This window comes from Pararge aegeria, chromosome 4, assembly GCF_905163445.1.
Source record: "Pararge aegeria chromosome 4, ilParAegt1.1, whole genome shotgun sequence".
Classification (NCBI taxonomy): Eukaryota; Metazoa; Arthropoda; class Insecta; order Lepidoptera; family Nymphalidae; genus Pararge; species Pararge aegeria.
In genome coordinates this window covers 14,831,653-14,849,371 of record NC_053183.1, presented here as the reverse complement: position 1 = coordinate 14,849,371, position 17,719 = coordinate 14,831,653, and the positions used below count along the sequence as shown (strand labels likewise).

Below are 17,719 nucleotides of genomic sequence, written 5' to 3'. Positions count from 1 at the left end.
AAAATTAAAACTAAAATTTTATCTTATTCCAAAACAAATAAGGCAGTGATATGTTATTACCAGTTTGAATGATGCGGGACTGAATTTTCAGGCCTTAATGATGTTAAGGGATAATAAATTTGTTACATTCATTACTACTTAGTTACGGCTACGGAAAAATATTCGCAGCCTTTTTATATCACTGAATAAATCATTGCATTAATATTGTCTTTAAAGTAAAAAATCCGACGCAGAAACAAGTATTTCCTTGCAGTTACGACCGTGCTTATGTACTGGAGATTCTCCAAGTACACCCAAACACTTGACACTTCGATTATTTTTCCGTATGGGAAAATCTGAAACTTGCGTAGCATGAAGGCAAGATAGAAAAATAAATAAGTTCTAAATTACGTCTAAATACTCATAAAAATACAAAACATTTTTTTTGCCTGCTATAAGGTGTCTACACCTCCATGGGTAATAACATATCACTGTCATAAGGCACATAATCTGTTTAAAAAAAGGGTAAAAGTAGTGTTGTTAACAATATTTTTGAAAACTAAATGTAACTAATATCTAAAGGCACAAAGTTTACGTCTCTAATGATTGAGACATTCCATTTTCAAATTACAACAGTCTTTAAAGTAAATCGCTAATATAATTTGGGTAAGGTGGGCGGGCGAGGAGCAAATACTTTTTGGATAAATAAATTCAATATAATTTTAATTTCATTTATATCAAATACAAAATCACTGCTTCAAGTTACAGTCTTCTACTATTATCGATTGTAATTATGAAGTTCATTCCACGTAATTTTTGGAATATTAGATACTCGTTGGAGATTAACGCAAATCTTTAACGGAAAAACGAAAATTATTCGCAATCAGTGTAATCAATAGTTCAGTAAAGTACATAATTTGAAAAATAATCTACCTAACTGACACTCCACCAAATTTCATATTTGAAAATAGAGCATGCCACTTAACGAGTTAAAAGAAACTTTGCCGTGTCATTTGGGATGATGTAAGGCATTAGTTAGTTACGTTACGTTAGTCCTGTATGGGCAGTTTTGTAATAAAATTGAAGATATTTAAAAACTACGCACAGGTCTTAAATGAATATAAATAATGATATCAACGAAAAATTAAAAAAAAAAAAAAACAACATATGGACATAAATAAGTGACCCGATATTATTGGGTGTTTACATATTGTCTTCCATTACCAGTCAAAAAGAGGGCGGGAGGAAGAAGGGAAGAACTATCACGAATAGCATGATGGAGTATTAAGCAACTGTAGCTTGTAAGAGAAAATATAGAAAAAGTTTGTGCCACTCTTTAATTATTTATCACAATAATTGGATGATGACACTTCTGCTCTAGTTAATCCTTACTAATATCTCACAAAGATACATTGTCGTTTCATTTTTGTCAAGCAACATTAATCGTACGTAATCTGCTTCACGAGTTGCATATTTGAAGAAATATTCTTCAATGACTCTCGCTTGAGCAATGAGCATGTATTTAAGAGAAGAAACACAAAAGAACTCGTCGTTTTATTTAACTTGTTTTTTTAGCAAATTTTAACCTCTAGCCCAATGGGTCGGTCCTAATTCTGAGCGTGGTCTCGTCCAATTTTCTTATTATGTAACAAACTTTATTTATAATATAATAAAGAGTAATCTCTTTGGTGTAGTGTATTTTTCTGTTGTTTTGAAAAATAAAAAAAAAATTACGTTAAGTTATATTTAACCAGTATCCACCGATCGGTTTCAATCGAAAAATCTCGCAACGCTTGGTGGGACTGTCTGGGTGGTAACTAACATCCAAGCAGACCAAAAAATGTAGGAACATTTATGGGCACAATATAATAAATATTTCGGTGAGAGACTGAAATAGCCACTGAAATATATATTTATTACATCTTTTCGAGATTAATTTTATTGTAAAATAACTAAGCTCAGAGTGAAGTTTGCGAATGCGAGTTAGTGAATAAAAAAAAAAAGGTTATCAAATAAACAATTTATTACACTATTTAGAATATTGTAGTATGATTTTGTTTATTATTGAATTTCATATCCAAAACCGTATTCAGGACTATTTTTTTATAAATATGTTTACTAAATCTAGTAACTAATAATCGAGCTTTTGTGTGTTTGAACGCGCTCATCTCTAGAACTACCAGTTAGATTTGATGTACATCTTTAACACCCAGGCAAACGACACAATAGTATGGGCGGGCGACGAAATGCCGTAGGTCGGAGTATAATGTGTGGATGAGAGTTTATGTTGAGAACTTATCGAAAGTTACACACGGACTAAATCGCGAGGACCCGTTTTTAAAATAACGTCCCGGCCGTTGTAATAAACAAAAGCACAAATAGCAAGTCGCCACCCAAAAAGTATTCTTCTGCCCTTATTGCCCTTTATTCTAAATCAATTCATTTAATTCACATTCCACATTCATGCATTCAATCATAGGTCAAATACTGTACTCTGCTGCAGTACTACACATTAAGTTTATTTTCTAATATACTGTTTAGTTTTTCTAATGCGTACGTTAGGTTTGCGTATAGTTTTTTGTCGCAACCGTGTTCCTCGAGTGTACTGAACCGGAATGTCCTGAAGTTCTTATCGATGTCGATATATGTCACTGCTTGCATAAGCGGACATAGGATGATTTTCGTGTGATCTTGGTAGTTTATCTGGAAATAAATGTATATATAGAGTTTACCAAATAATTCAGAATTTTTGAAGGTTAATTATTTAATAATAATAATAAAAACGTTTAATTCAGATAAAAATCCATAGCTACAATAACAATTATCTTATATATCATTATAAACTAATATTGGCCAAACCTATTAATAATAAATAATTAGGAATCTCTTAAGGTAAGTACCCTCTTAAGCACTTGGTGTGTGAGTGTGTACCAACACAGTGCTCCATAAAGAGATTTTTCAATTTATTGGTTAATATTTTCGAAATATTGTTGGAGCTTCCGCGCATTCTGCTCATCCTTGATGGAGATCTTTTTCTCATGATTGTGTAGAAGTCAAGGTAATCCTCCACAATCAATATCATTTATTGTTGTATTAAATATAATAATTATTATCTAAAGGGGTTTATATATATTAGTATAGAGGCTTGATTCTCTGCTTTACTATTGCCTATATATCTTGCTGTAGTTGGACATACAGGTTTTTATCAGCTGCAGGTCAATCTTGTTATAATTTTTTATGTAATCTATTAACTTGTAATCCGTTAAATATCCCTGATGCTCATTTAGGACTAAACCTCTATGTGCACCTTGCTGGAACCACTCATAGTTAACGATAATATCTAGATTCTAACCCTATACCTACCTAAGCAATGCAGTATACAGACAGACATACAGAAGCATTACTGTAAGCAGAGAGCATGGGTTATGCTTTTCTTTCTATATATTGAGTAAAACATGACATAACATACCTTTTAAATAAAAAAGAGTGAAGAAAAAAGAAAACTAGATATTAGGAATAAAAAAGTCTCGGACCTGGGTAACAAAGATTTAAAGTGAATGAATTGTGGTTAAAATTACCTGTAAAGTTCCATTGGTTAGGTACATGATAACTGCAAGTGTGGTCCTAAACCACTGGTGCAAGTGTGGCAATCTTGACAACCCGTCAGTCTCTCGCACTGGCACTGATGCACCTGAAAAAGTTAAAAATTGTAACTTACAGGATTTATATAATAAGAGGTGCTTCAACATCAGCCTTATAAATTAGTAAAGGGTTGATCCGTTGGGATTATTTTGGATAGACTGCAACTGGTACTGTATTCTACTTCTTTCTTCATGTTTCTGGTTTTATTTTATTTTTGTTTATGTTAATGATTTGAAATACAAATTAAGAGTTAAATAATAATAGCTATGCTTACCAGCTTTCATAAGATGCTCAGTCATATATCGTCTAAAGTAAGTAAGCAGTTTCATCTTCTTGTCGAGGTCGTGAGGGTATTCCTGCATAGTCAAATACTGCTCCTGGCCTTGTCGATTAATATAGTGAACATTCCTAGAATGATAAATAACTTTTTAAATGTTTTACTCTTAGTGACTATATTTATAACCTCGTAAAAACTTTAAATTAGGTTTTTTGTTATTTAAATGTGATATTTATTAGTGCCAACTCTGTTGAATATAAATCACTAAATTGACAGGTCTAATAATAGTGCAAATACTTTTTCACAAAAAATATTGTTAATAGGGCAGGCACTATTTTTAGCCTAATAAAGTAATTAATACTAGTTGGCATATTCCAATGAACATTCACTTTAGCTCAGCTTTTATTTCAAGTAAATTACTAATGCAATTTATATTTTTTGCTTTTTGCTTTTTTGCTTATTACTGGGACTTGTCAAGGTGAGATGACTATAGTTTTTAAATTATTTGACAGCTACTATATTCTTAGTTTAAATATTCATTACAATATTAAGTATACTTGCTGCAAATGTTAGGTCTACATATGTACCACTGCCTGAAATATTACTGAAAATGAAGGCTTCTTTAAAAGGAGCCTATAATATTCTCTTTAGAAGTATACTCACACTCCGTTAGCCAACATGATGAGTTTGGTAGTGTCGTTGAACATAACACCGACACTCTCGTCGCACAGCTGATATCCGAAGCCGTATTTGTCGCTGTAGTCGACCCACTTGCCAACCCAAACCAGAGGTTGGGCCACAGGGTCGCTCATATCGTCGGTAAGGCATTCGCGGCGGCATTTCAACTGCCCCACAGTCTGAAAAATATTGATAAAAGTTGAGTCATGCGACTTCACCAAACATTACTTTAGCGTTACAGATGCATGCATGCATGCGCTTCTAGACGCCTCTAAATTGAAGATGCGAGGTTTTTAAATGAAAATCTCGTCCATCGGAATATATCGTGGCATAAAGTCGGAATAGTAAAACAGCGTTTTTTTAAAAGCGCTATCTGTTGAAGTTAAGCAAAGCATTTACATAGCTATTTCGACGTTATGGTAAGTTTGTTAATAAAAAAACTTCTGTTTTTTTTAATTGTTTTTATCTGAACTGGTTGTTAGCTGTTATTCTTAACAACTTCAATGAAGACTGAGGCAGCCAGGTTTAGTTAGTTTATCACAGATAAAGGATTCAGGAATACGATTTTCCCTAAACATCCTCCTCTTATGTGTGAGTTAATAAATAGGGGCACTAAGGTACGCTTACTTTCAAATATCTAACGTAACGTTAGTCAATATTCAGTCGCCAGAAAATAAACTAAAAAGTTATATTGATCCGCCACTATTCCGTCTGCGTACCACTTCTAATTAGTTAAATATACAAAACTATCCTCGCTCTCCAGGTTTCTTTTCTGAAAAGCGCCTTACTGAGATATTTTACCGAAATGCAGACTATAAGTGCAGGTGCACTTCTGTAGAATCCTAAACCGACACATGAAGGTTCTATATGAAAAGGTTCTTCTGAAGATTAGCCCTTGCTTCTTAGAGAATAAAAAAAAACTGTTTTAGGGAACCCATAGTTACCTTCGCATTGAGTAGAGCGGCCAGCTGGTCTCGCAGCGCCACCAGATTTTGCTTGTGTGACAGCGGCTCCACGGCGTGGTGTTCCAGTGGCATCCCTGGACCACGCTTCATCGGCGAGTCCACGGCCATGATGTTCTCTGTAAGGGAGCATTGCGTTAATGCAATAAGCTATAAGTTTGAAAAAAGGCCAATTGTCCTTATGTAAATTTTACTTAGGTACTTAGGTGCTTAGGTTTTACATAATCTCCACGTAAAGAATATTATATGTATGTATCTTTTGCGGCCGATTGGCGCAGTAGGCAGCGACTCTGCTTTCTGAGTCCAAGCCCGTGGGTTCGATTCCCACAACTGGAAAATGTTAGTGTGATGAACATACATGTTTTCAGTGTCTGGGTGTTTATATATTATGTCTATATATTACAAGTATTTATGTATATGATTCATAAAAAAAAATATTCATCTGTTATCTTAGTATCCATAACACAAGCTGTGCTTACTTTGGAACTAGATGGCGATGTGTATATTGTCGTAGTACTTTTATTTATTTATGTTTATGGGGATTCTTTATCAGTCTATATCATGTTTAATATGTAAACGGTTGCAATTTGTAATGCAAACGGTTTAAGGTTACTTTTAACTCTTGATCTCTTAGGCAATGGAGCTGCTCTCACGTATAGTAGGGCAAACCTGTTGAAATAGTACAGGTGAAGCAAGACAGTGGCATCGTGGCAGTCATATATCTGATGTCCTAGATGGCGCTAATAGGTAACAGCATATAATCTTGTTCTTGATTGCAGCCAACTGGGCATTGAGCAAGTATAAATGCTTAATTTGGTCGAACTTCAATCCAGTAGTGAGCTAAGATAGTAGCATTGATCATTTAGATTGCGTAGACAGTATTTGTTCCAGGGTAAGTCATAAAACATACTGTTTCGTTAAATGGTTATTTGAGTTACACTAAACCTATAATTTGACGGTTCTGCGCGCGATGATAAGGTGGTGTGTGATAAGCCTTATATCAGACAACATAAGACGCTGCCGATAATACGGCATTATTTCAGTCGGTGGTGAGTAAAACTGATCATATAGATGCTGAACTGATCATTGAGTAGCCTTATGTGTAGCGAATGCCTAAAGTTGGTCGGTCCTGGGTACGGTGCTCAGGCAAGACAGGGGCATCGCAACAGTCATTATGCCTAATCATATAGACACTGCTAAAAATAATGTCAGTCAAATATTTCTTTATTCAAATAGGCACATAGATGGCACTTTAGATGCGTAAATTACATGTAATATATGACATAGGAGTGAATTGATGGCGATAAATAAATTCGTCAACTTAAAACTAAAAGCTATGAGGGTTCCAAACGCGCCCTGGTCTAAGAAGAAGCCCACAACAAACTTAGCCGGTTGTTATCACCATCTCACATTGTCCTTTAAAAACTAATTAAAGAAGCAACCTGGTTAGAGAAATAATTTACACCCAAGCATTTTTATCGTTGACGTAGTCTGACTATAATAGGACTTTTCTATAAGCTTACATTTAATACAAATTTTGAAATTGAGACATCTCCAATATATCAACTGGTAATTTATTGTAAAATTGTATACAACTTCCTTTAAATGAATTACTTATTTTATGTAATCTAGTATATTGCACTGCAAGTTTAATTTTGCTTCTAATGTTCTAATTATTGCAGTCAAATTTTGTCTTAAATTTAAGATATATTTTTGTGAACATACATAAAATTTTCAAATATGTATTGGCTAAAAACTGTCATTATCTTCACATCTTTAAATATAAATTTATTTAACGCAAGAAACATACCGTTGTTCTTAACTTCATTAAGCGGTCGTCTGAGTAGCGCGAGTCCCTCGAGTTGATCGGTTCTGGGCGCGGTCGTGAGGCAAGACAGTGGCAGCGCAGCAGGCATGATGCCTGATGTGAAGAACTCGTGTTGGAGCAGTTTGTCGACAGGAGGCCGCTTCGCTGGGACAGACTGTAGCTGTAGAACTATCATAGATGCCGCCGGCTTTCGGAGAGACGATGGTATCCTAAGAAGTTAAGAATGCTTTAATTGAACTCGGAGCGAAAGACTAAATAAGACTTTGGTAACTATGCTCATCGCTGATTTTCAGTTTGCTCCAGTATCCAACTGAGAAAACAACATCTTTTTTCTAAATTATTAGATTATAGAAAAATGCGTAGTGACTTCATAATCTATGATGAAAGCACTTTTATGAAGGTGAAGGAAACAAACAAACAGGCAAACATCGTGAAGAAACCCGCATGCCTGAGAGTTCTCTAAAATGTTCTTAAGATTTGTAGATTCTACCAATCCACTTTTAGCCAGCGTGGTGACTACGACCTGAGCCCTTTTCATTCTGAGAGTGGCTTATGGTTTGATAATGTTTATCTTTTTAAAGCTTGGCATTTCTTCTTAGTCCGTATGGTTGTAACTAGATGCGGCCTTACGTTCCCGTCAGTCAAACGGACCTTTGCAGATTTGTGTTCATGTTGACGCAACTTAAGACGATGATAACATTGCAGTGCGCGACGCAGAAGTATAGAAATCTCTTAACATATATGTGTTTAGACACAATGAATGTTCATAAGTTGAGTTGATGACGGTGATACACAATTACATACCCCAGTTTGAGACAATGATAATTTCACAATTCACTTGAACATTTGACACTTACTGTACATTTTATGATTAACACTTAATGATATGAACTTAATTATTCATGTAAACATATATACACACAGTTAGTGGCTTATTATTCGGCTTCTGAGCGTTAAATATGAGTAAAATTGGTCACCAACTTGTTTTATTTCTCTTTATCTAATATAAATGTTAATGACGATTGTGGTAACGACCTAATTTTGGGTTATTTGGCGCACAGAGATGTACTGATGACTTACCTACCTTAGGGTTCCTTTACATAGCACTGACTACGTCTCAAAAGGAAGGTCTTGTAAATACGTGGTTAGTATAGTTTACTAAACCTAAAAGCTACTACAGCTACGAAAAAACACGCACGCGGTCGGTAGAATTGTAGAATAGCGGTTGATAGATTTTGTATGGTATGAAAATAATAGTACAAGGAAGAAGTGGCGGGGACCGATTTGAGTTTTACGAGAACCAACTTGGTGTTGTTCAGGATTTCGTACACTGTCAGCTAAAGGTCAAACCTTATGAGAAGATAAGGTTTGAGGAAGAGAACAACGACATCGCCGTACAAAGTTTCATCCACTATTTCACAAAATATACCTATCCTATTGCGTTGCACGCCGCTGTTGTCTCCTATGCGTAATATAATCATGTTCAAACAAATCAAATCCACCTAGTAGTTTCAGTGCGTTAAAAACTCTTAGCTCTATTTATACTTAAGCTAGCAGCAAGCACGCACAGACCTAACTTACGCAAACATTCGAAGTAATTTGACTGTTAGTACACGCAGCACGCAATTGAAGATAAAATTTCGCAATTGAAATCGTATGAAATATTAAAAGTACGTACGATTAATTTCCGGAAATTTAGAATCCTAACAGGTTTTTGTACTTATTGCGTGTTATAAACTAAAATTTAATATTGTAAAGGAACCCTTAGCTGTACAGCTCGTATATTAAGTAAATCTGGCAAATTATGGGAGATACACATTGGAAACACTCCACGCGATACCGAGCGTTTACGTCATATCAAATCATGACATCTTTGGTCCAGAAACATAGACGCCGCCATTAATCATCCAGATCGCCGACACATGTTTCTGTGTTTAGATTAGTATATTTCTTATTAAAACCTATCGTCAGCTGTCCGACTGTCGCCACAACACCCTGGCCATCGCCACGCGGGCCAATTCACATATTCCGGTTAGTTAGTACGGCCTCAGCAGGTGTTCAATGTACACAATACTCGATGCGTGCCAATATACAGATGTCGGACGTATGTATTATAATATACAGATTATTGTTTTCCTAATGCTATATCGCCCAGATTAGATGGAGCCAAGCCGCTAACTCTGGGAAGTATTTCTATGACCATGAAACTCGACAAGCGCATGGAGTTACAAATGTGTATCCGGCATTATGCACCCAAAAGCGACCAACAGATACTATCACACTATTCAATGGCTAGCTAACATCACAGTTTGCGTTCCATCACCCGTATCGTTAAATTTGAACCTGTAGCGTTGTTTGAGTGTGTTATCGTGTATAACCGCCTGCGCGTATCGAGTGCCGATCGCGTTCCACGGTCCAGCGAAACATGCGTGCAGGGCAAGCTTTACCCCATCACTACAAAAGAATATTCACTACATTCTACAATAACTCAGTATATATGCGAAAGGGTCATTAATTTAATTAACGCCTTAACTATGCAACCCATTGAATTTATTTATTCCATACATTTAGTTGAAAGGAAGAGAGTAACAAAGGCAACTTTTTATTTACATGAATCTAAAAAAACTGTAATAAACGCGTACGACGACATACTAGTAGTAAAATAAAGGCCTTATAATTTTACAGATTTCACGATTTTACTTTGCTGGCCTGAAGTTGAATCTCAGAGATGTTTAAGCTTATTTTAATTCGACCAACTAAGATCGCCACCTCTGTTACGTCATTCGCCAGAAGTTTCATTAAAATCTAGTTAATAAGCTGCCCACCAGTCAATTGACAATATTTTTCACCAATACTTCGATTCGCCCCGTACACAGGCAATATTATTGTCAATATGCAGAAAATAGATAATAGTATGACGTGTCTCCTGGCATCCACAATTCTACTGGTTAGGAGTTTATATCGAAACTATGTGCACCCTTTTCAAGAAACTATTTGAATTTCATAGCAAACTACCATAGCGAATTATGTATCAATTATAATTTCATATAATTGATACATAGTTCACATTACAATATTAAAATACCCGGTATAAAATAAAATCATACATATTACATGTAGTATGTTACTAATATAAAAATTAAAATTACCCATAAATTATGTTTAAAGTATACAGTTATTTGTTGTTGTTTGTGTAAGAGTTCAGTAGCCAGTAGCAGATCTCCCAAAGATCTTCATTCAATCCTTGTCAGATTTAAAGGGCAGACATTCCTGAATGAGGTTTTATGTATGTAGGAAGAATTTATGTACCTACATATGTGTGGAAGGTTGAGTCTATTGTGAGGATGTGGTTTACATTTATTTAATTACTATTCACTTATTTATTTCTAGTCTAAGCTTCTAGCCACGGAGTGGGAGCTGCTGCTCTGCTCAAATTATACATATGAAAATTATGTTTGTAGTTGCAATGAAGTTGCAGAATACACAGGTTTAGTATATAAAATGCCCCTTAAACTCTTAAATCATCATACCTATATTCACATAGTTTGATCCTCTTATAAGTGTCCCGAAGTGTGGAGGTTTCGAATGGTGGCTTTCCAACCAGCAATGTGTACATGATGCATCCCAAACTCCAGATGTCAACTTCAAAGGAATGCCCAGTCTTTGTCAATATTTCAGGTGCGATATAATTTGGTGTACCGCATAAAGTCCTCTTTCTCTCTCCTGAAATAAATTATTAGTATTGTGCGTTATATGCAGATCCTAAAGCATAATAATCCTGACATTGTACTGAACAATTTAGGGTATTAATGGACAGTGGAAGCTGGTGAGGAATCGCCATTTTTACCGGAAAACTCTTTAAAATGTCCATTCGTTGGGGAATTATATAATTTAACAATGTGTTGCAAATGTTGAAATTTTGATAAATCGTACCGAGCATGATTTATCTTATTATGTAAGGTACAGGCTTTGTTTGCCATAAGAGAAAGGCTTCTACTCCAATTAATTAGCATTTGTTTATTAGTATCCCATTAAAATGCAATAGAGATGTCAATGAGATGTGGTGCAGGTGGAAAATGCTTAGAATACCTCGTATAGATTTTAGATCCAATGCGTCCATTGGAAAGCAATTAAAAATTTCCACCAGGCATCTTCAGAGATTGGATATTCCATGGCAAGGCTGAAAACTCAACAGTGAGGTTGTTGATTTATAGAGGAGAAAGGTCAATTGAGAATATCTCAGAACTACTTTTTCATCTACTTTGCAGCTTTAAGTAACTACAGGTAACCTGTCCTTGATAAGAAGTGGTTGAGCAAAGTTTTACTATACCTTCATACTCAATTTTTGCCGCAAGGCCAAAATCCCCAATCTTAACATGTAGATCATCATCCAGGAATAGATTTCCGAGTTTGAGATCCCTGTGTATGATCCTCTGGCTGTGCAAATACTGCACACCTAATAGTATCTGATGCATGTAGAACCTGGTCTCTGGCTCCGTAATAGCTTTTCTACGTTTGTGCAACTCCATCATAGACTGTAGAAAAAATACACAATAAAAAGCCTTGTTTCCTTTTATAATGAGACTAATTTCATCAAATATGGTGGAGTGATTGAGGTGAGTGTACATAACAAAGAAAAAACTTCAGCATTTATAATAATACCATGCTATGGAGAAGTATGAACTATGAACATTAAACAGAAATTCTATGAAATACAAAATTCTATTTGTCACTTATTTAGTTACCTTAAACAATATAAAACCTTTAAAATTTATGGTTTAAATTTAAAATAATAATCAAAAATTATTGGAGCATTTTTTAGGAGCTTAGGACAGAAATATAGTTTTTCCTTATCAGGGGAAAATAACATGAATTGAGGACCATTCTGTGGCAGGTGCATACACCTTACAAGTGGCACCTGTCCTATTTCAGAACAAAGCTTCTATGCAGATGGGTTTTTTTGAAGTTCCGCAGTAGAGGCTTTAACAAAAAAACATTTCATCAACATGTTTGTGCTGTTGTATTTGTATCTCTGTAAATTTTCTCTGTGGTGTACAATAAAAGTGTATTCATTCATACATTCATGTTATTACACCGATTGAATATTCATATGACAGAAAGAGAAGTCTAAGATGGAAGCAAGCCTACTTGGATGATCTATCGCAATTTATTGAACCTATACCACCAATTAGTTGCTATACACTGCTTTACCATCATTATTATCGTCATCTCAATCACAGGTCATGCGTCTTTTGTAGGAATTTCTATTTGCAACAGTTTGTATTCAGCAACTTCCTGCAACTGGTTTTATGTTGTCTGTCTAACTCATGGGGATCTAAAACACAATGCTTTCCAGTGTGGGTATGCTACTCCAGCTCCATGGAACCCTAACATCCATTGGTTCTCCAAGATATGTAAAGCTGCTAAATAGCTGGGCAATATTCTTTGCTGGTAACTAATCTAGGAACTTATACAAGGAAGCTATGGGTGAGATCATATTTAATGATCAAAGCCAAACAAACAAAAATCATGAAATTGCAAAACAAATGATATTTCAACTCCTATCTTTCCCGCATGCCACAACGGCTGGTTCATCTTGACATTTTCAGCTACAGTTGACTTAAGTCATCGTCAACATTGAATTTTTTAACATAATATCAACAAAAACAAACAATATACTCACAATCATACTTGGAAGTTAATAATATAACACAGCACAGAAAATGGAATGGGACACCATGCTTTACACTGAATATCTCACGACTCAGAAGGTTCATGCATCAAAGACACAAATAGGGCATTGAAGCATAACCTTGAAGGAGATGTAAAGGCATATAGATTGTCCTGCTACAATTTCTGCACCTAGGATAGCTTTGTGATAAAGAAACCTTCACCCCATACTTTACATATGGAAAAAAAAGATATTTATGCTTATATGAGTATACTACTTACTCTTCTTTTGCAGAGCTCCAGTACAATATAAATGTTGAGTGAGTCTTCAAAAAAGTTATGGAATCCGACAACATGCTTATGTTTTAACGACCGATGAATATCAATCTCCTGGGACATTTTGTCTCTTTGGCTTGATTTTACCATCAGCTTCTTTGATACTATTTTGCCAGCATACACCTGGTTTGTGGCTATGTCCTGTATTTCGTAGCATTTTGCAAAGCCACCCTTAAATAAATGAGTTAAGAGTTTTATTAAAATAATGTACTAAGCACTATTTTTACCTAGAATAGTGTTGTTGTTGGTCGAACTTTAATATTTCATTTTTATATATGATTATTTTATGGGAACTATACAAGATAACACATACTTTAAAATCTTTCGTTTATTGGTCATATTTTACTGACAGAATGCTGTTTCAATTTTAATTAAAACTTAGAAGTGTTGACGGTTGTATCAACGGATTCTTACTGCTATGCCTACTTTAAAGTTTAATTTTTGATAAATAATAAATAAATAAACTTTTTACAAACAGTAGTTCTAGTATTAAGATAAATAACGATAACTATATTAAAAACTCACCTTTCCAAAGAATCTCAACCTTTGATAACTGCAATGTGTTTGGGGATCGTGGATAATTTCAGGAATTTCTTTCTTTTCATCTTCTTTGATTGACGTCATTATAAATAAACTTAAAATATAAATTAAAATGAAATAAAATGTTAATAGTTAAGGACAAATGTATTGATAAGTTCTAACAAATTCACAAAGAAGATTTCAAACATCAAACGGTAAAGTCGTTTGAATATGAACGGCAGCAAAATGGCAGTTGCTCAATGAATTTTTGAACGTTAGTAAATTGACCAATTGTAGCAGACTATAGATTATAGCAAATATCTAAAATAATATTTATGGTATTGTCACGCACTAAGAGGGCACAAACATTTGCATGGGCGCTGATGAGTATATTAATCATTAAAAAAGAATTAAAGCGAATAAAATTTTGTTTATCGACCAAAAAGCTAGCGTTCGTAATACCTATCAATCTATATTGTTACGGCAAAAAATGTAATGCGTTTTTAATCCGTATGACAAAATCTTTGAACACAAATCAATCATTTCAATAACACCACTCTTTTTTAAGTTACAATTTACACTTATTGTACACTCAAATACTTTATTTTTTTGCCTGTTTATTATTCCAGACTAAAGAGTCGTCAATCTTGATGGGCAATATCAATTAAAATGGAATTTTGACAGAAAAAATACTACTATCTATCAAGGCTACATCAAGAAATGATGAAGTGATTATGATGAAACCTTTTTTTTTGGATCATAAACGCAAAAGGCCTTTGTGATAATGGTGTCCCCTATCGATTTACAAATAATAAAGGTCAAGTGTGCCGGTAATAGGTTATTATGATGATGATGATGAAATCTGACTTAGTAGTCCTCGATCCTTAGCTAAAGTTATATAGATAGTTTTAAATTACTAAATGCTTGATATACACAAATAACTAGTGCAAAGATTTTAGAAGTTCAAGCGGTACAAAATTATGTTAAAATATAGTCGTGAAGTCATTCGGCGTTTCGTCTGTCATGGCGGATCGTTATACTTTATAGTATTATTTATTAAAAAATATAACATAAATTAAATTACTTTTTTTATAGTAAATGAATCATATATTATTAGATAAATACAATATTTTAGCGAATGTTTCTTGCTGTCATAGTGCCCATTGTTATTAAGATTATAATCCATTTCGTAGTGTTTATATTCTCCTCGTCAAAGCTTCTATATTTTAATAACTTGTCTATGGCAGAGCTGGCGATTTGTAATCTGTGGTGGTCTCAGATGCGGATGCCATTGTTTTTTTTTGTAACAAAGGGCGGGACTATTTAAAACATAAGTTTTTTGCCAATGATTCGACAAGATACTCAGAATAATGAATATTCATTTATGAGCGTGGAAGTGAGTTCTCAAAATATAAATAAGTAGTGAGAGCATGTAAGAGCGTTTTCACACTATCCGTTCTGAAAACGGTTAAGTGCTCGGTATTAATACTACAAAAATATATTGTGTCCTCGTTTCTTATACGTAGTACGCACTTTAATAATGAGGAATACCTTTTCTAGCTTTCTTGTACCGTCTCCTATCAAATTATGAGTGAATAAGCATGCGCTTTCGTCCTTAGGCTGTTGTTTTTAACAACTCCAGATAATGTCTGACGCGTACAGTTGTTGGGAGAAATGGAGGGATATGTAGGACTTACACCCACTAAAAACTCCATATTGCCTGTGAACGAGGGTTAAGAAATTAACCTATATCGACTATCCTTCTATCATCGTCTGCAACCTATTAACTGCTGGGCACAGACCCACTTTCTCATAGAAGAGACGGTTTTAGAGCATAGACTAACCACGCTGCTCTATTGCGGGTTGGTGACCTTTAACGACTATTATCACAAGTTTGTGAAAATAAGCGGGACCGACAGGTTCTCGAAACAGGGGAGGTAAAAAAAAAATCTTTAACAGAAATAACACAATGACTAACAATTTTTGTCCTGACCCGGGAAATTAACCCAGGACCTCATGATCCGTAGACCAACGAGGCATCTATTCTACTATTATCTGAGCTAATAGCTACTTAAGTTTATTAATAGTAAAATAGGATTTTTTATATCGACAAATAGAAAGTTTTCACGTTAATAAAATTCATGTTATCTAACGCCATCTCAATCGTCCTATTTGCATTGTTGCTATTGGATATAATTCACCAAAAATTGGTAAGATGGCGTTCTAACACCCAAATACGAATATGTTGAGCTTAAAACGGCTCTAACAGTTGAGATGGTTTTTACTCTTTACTTATCAACCATTTTTTTTATAAGTATCTTCTCCTAAAAAACTCGATTTTACGAAACAAGCGAAGCTGTGTGTTTGGTTGGTTTATTACCAAAGCGATTTAATTTAATAGGATATATAACTTAATAGAAACGTTGACGGTACTTATCTATTAAACAAAGGAAAAAATTATAAAGTATATTACGTATAATTAGACTGACAAGTTGATAAATATTTATCTCGAACAGGGTTGGGGCAACAATTTGGATGAAAAAAAAGGGATAACTTTTTATATAATTTATAAAGATAAAAAAAATTTGTACCTATTTCCAGCCTGCAGTCCCACTGAACGACCTACCAGTTCTAATTCTGAATCTTAGGAAACAATGCAGGGACCCACTCAAATGTAACAAAATTTCTTCAATATATGTGTATCTTAGGAATAATTTAGTGACATATCTACATAATTAACAGTAAGGCAATTAGCTTAGTTACGGCCGCCTTTGTGCCGTGCCGTCTTGGCCTGTGCCGTATTTTGACTAATGCGCTGCTGCGATACTAAAGGACGCCTCGTGCGGCGCACATCCGCAGGAGAATTTGATTTTTTTTATATCTAAGTATGCCAGGACGTAGTGAAAGGTTATGGCTGTTGATTTGGGCAGAAAATGTTTTTTCGTACCTGATTTAGTACCTACTTGGAACAGATGTTATGATAGGTATTGATATTTTATTATGGATTCAGAACGTAATTACGTTAGATCCGTGTACCGAGACTATGAAATTAAACAGTCTATAACACAGAAGAATTATAGGTACTAATTTCAATACAGATTTGTATTTTGCATGAACTTTTAAGCGACAAAACGTCAGTGTTTTGTGTATTTTTTTGATAATAATAATGCCAAATATCAACTGCTAAATAACTTTTTTACGAAATATTGCTTTTACCGAGGCCGGAACTAGATTATTGAGGAGTTCTCCCGGCATTGCACTTTAGCATGAGCTCCTTTATTGTGACGAACATAAATTGCTTACCAATCGTATACCACAATCGAATTGCAATTGTGTTTTACATATAATTGTGCCGGTACAGTGTCACCGCTCAGAACGATAGGAGACATTGCTGGACTTCATACGCCCCTGAGAACATTATGGAGAACTGTCAGGCACGCAGGTTTCGTCACTATGTTTTCGTTTACCGTTAAAAGCAAGTAATAATTTAACAGGGTTATAATATTACGTACTAAGTAATAGGTACTTATTTATTATTCTATGAATTCTTGCGTGATTCTCCCCGCAGACAGGATAAGTTGTATATATTATAGGCCTGTCATATTAGTAAAATAGTTTTAGTTACGTGTGCAACCGACCGATACGGTTACTTTTTTTATTTATTTAAATAAAAAATAGAAGTTTTAAGATACATTTTTAATTTTCTAAAACTTTTAATAAAGAAAGAAAAATACCTACATTGTAACTGTGGGTACTTAAAAGAAGGTTCATTAATCAATAGGTAAGGGTACCGTATATTGATATCGGAAATGCTGACTGCGGTAAAAA

At 34.6% G+C, this 17,719-nt stretch overlaps 1 protein-coding gene across 1 annotated transcript; it reads right to left on the bottom strand.

Annotated features, from left to right (window-relative positions):
• Positions 1-1,795: 1,795 nt before the first annotated feature.
• LOC120637621 (serine/threonine-protein kinase polo) lies at positions 1,796-14,130 on the bottom strand. Its single transcript, XM_039909525.1, has 10 exons — positions 13,898-14,130; positions 13,319-13,543; positions 11,697-11,901; positions 10,897-11,089; positions 7,349-7,575; positions 5,521-5,657; positions 4,562-4,755; positions 3,896-4,029; positions 3,558-3,670; positions 1,796-2,682 (listed from the first exon to the last, which is right to left on the bottom strand). Exons 1-10 carry the CDS (start codon positions 13,994-13,996, stop codon positions 2,485-2,487), a joined length of 1,725 nt encoding a protein of 574 aa, XP_039765459.1. The 5' UTR covers positions 13,997-14,130; the 3' UTR covers positions 1,796-2,484.
• Between the last annotated feature and the right edge of the window lie 3,589 nt (positions 14,131-17,719).

Bases quoted from the DNA above. Each gene is read 5' to 3' on its own strand.
- LOC120637621 (XM_039909525.1), bottom strand. From the start codon at position 13,996: ATGACGTCAATCAAAGAAGATGAAAAGAAAGAAATTCCTGAAATTATC. The intron at 3,671-3,895 runs GTAAGCATAGCT...TAACTTTTTCAG, and splicing joins TGAGCATCTTATGAAAGCTG to GTGCATCAGTGCCAGTGCGA. The intron at 2,683-3,557 runs GTAATTTTAACC...ATTTATTTCCAG, and splicing joins TAACCAATGGAACTTTACAG to ATAAACTACCAAGATCACAC.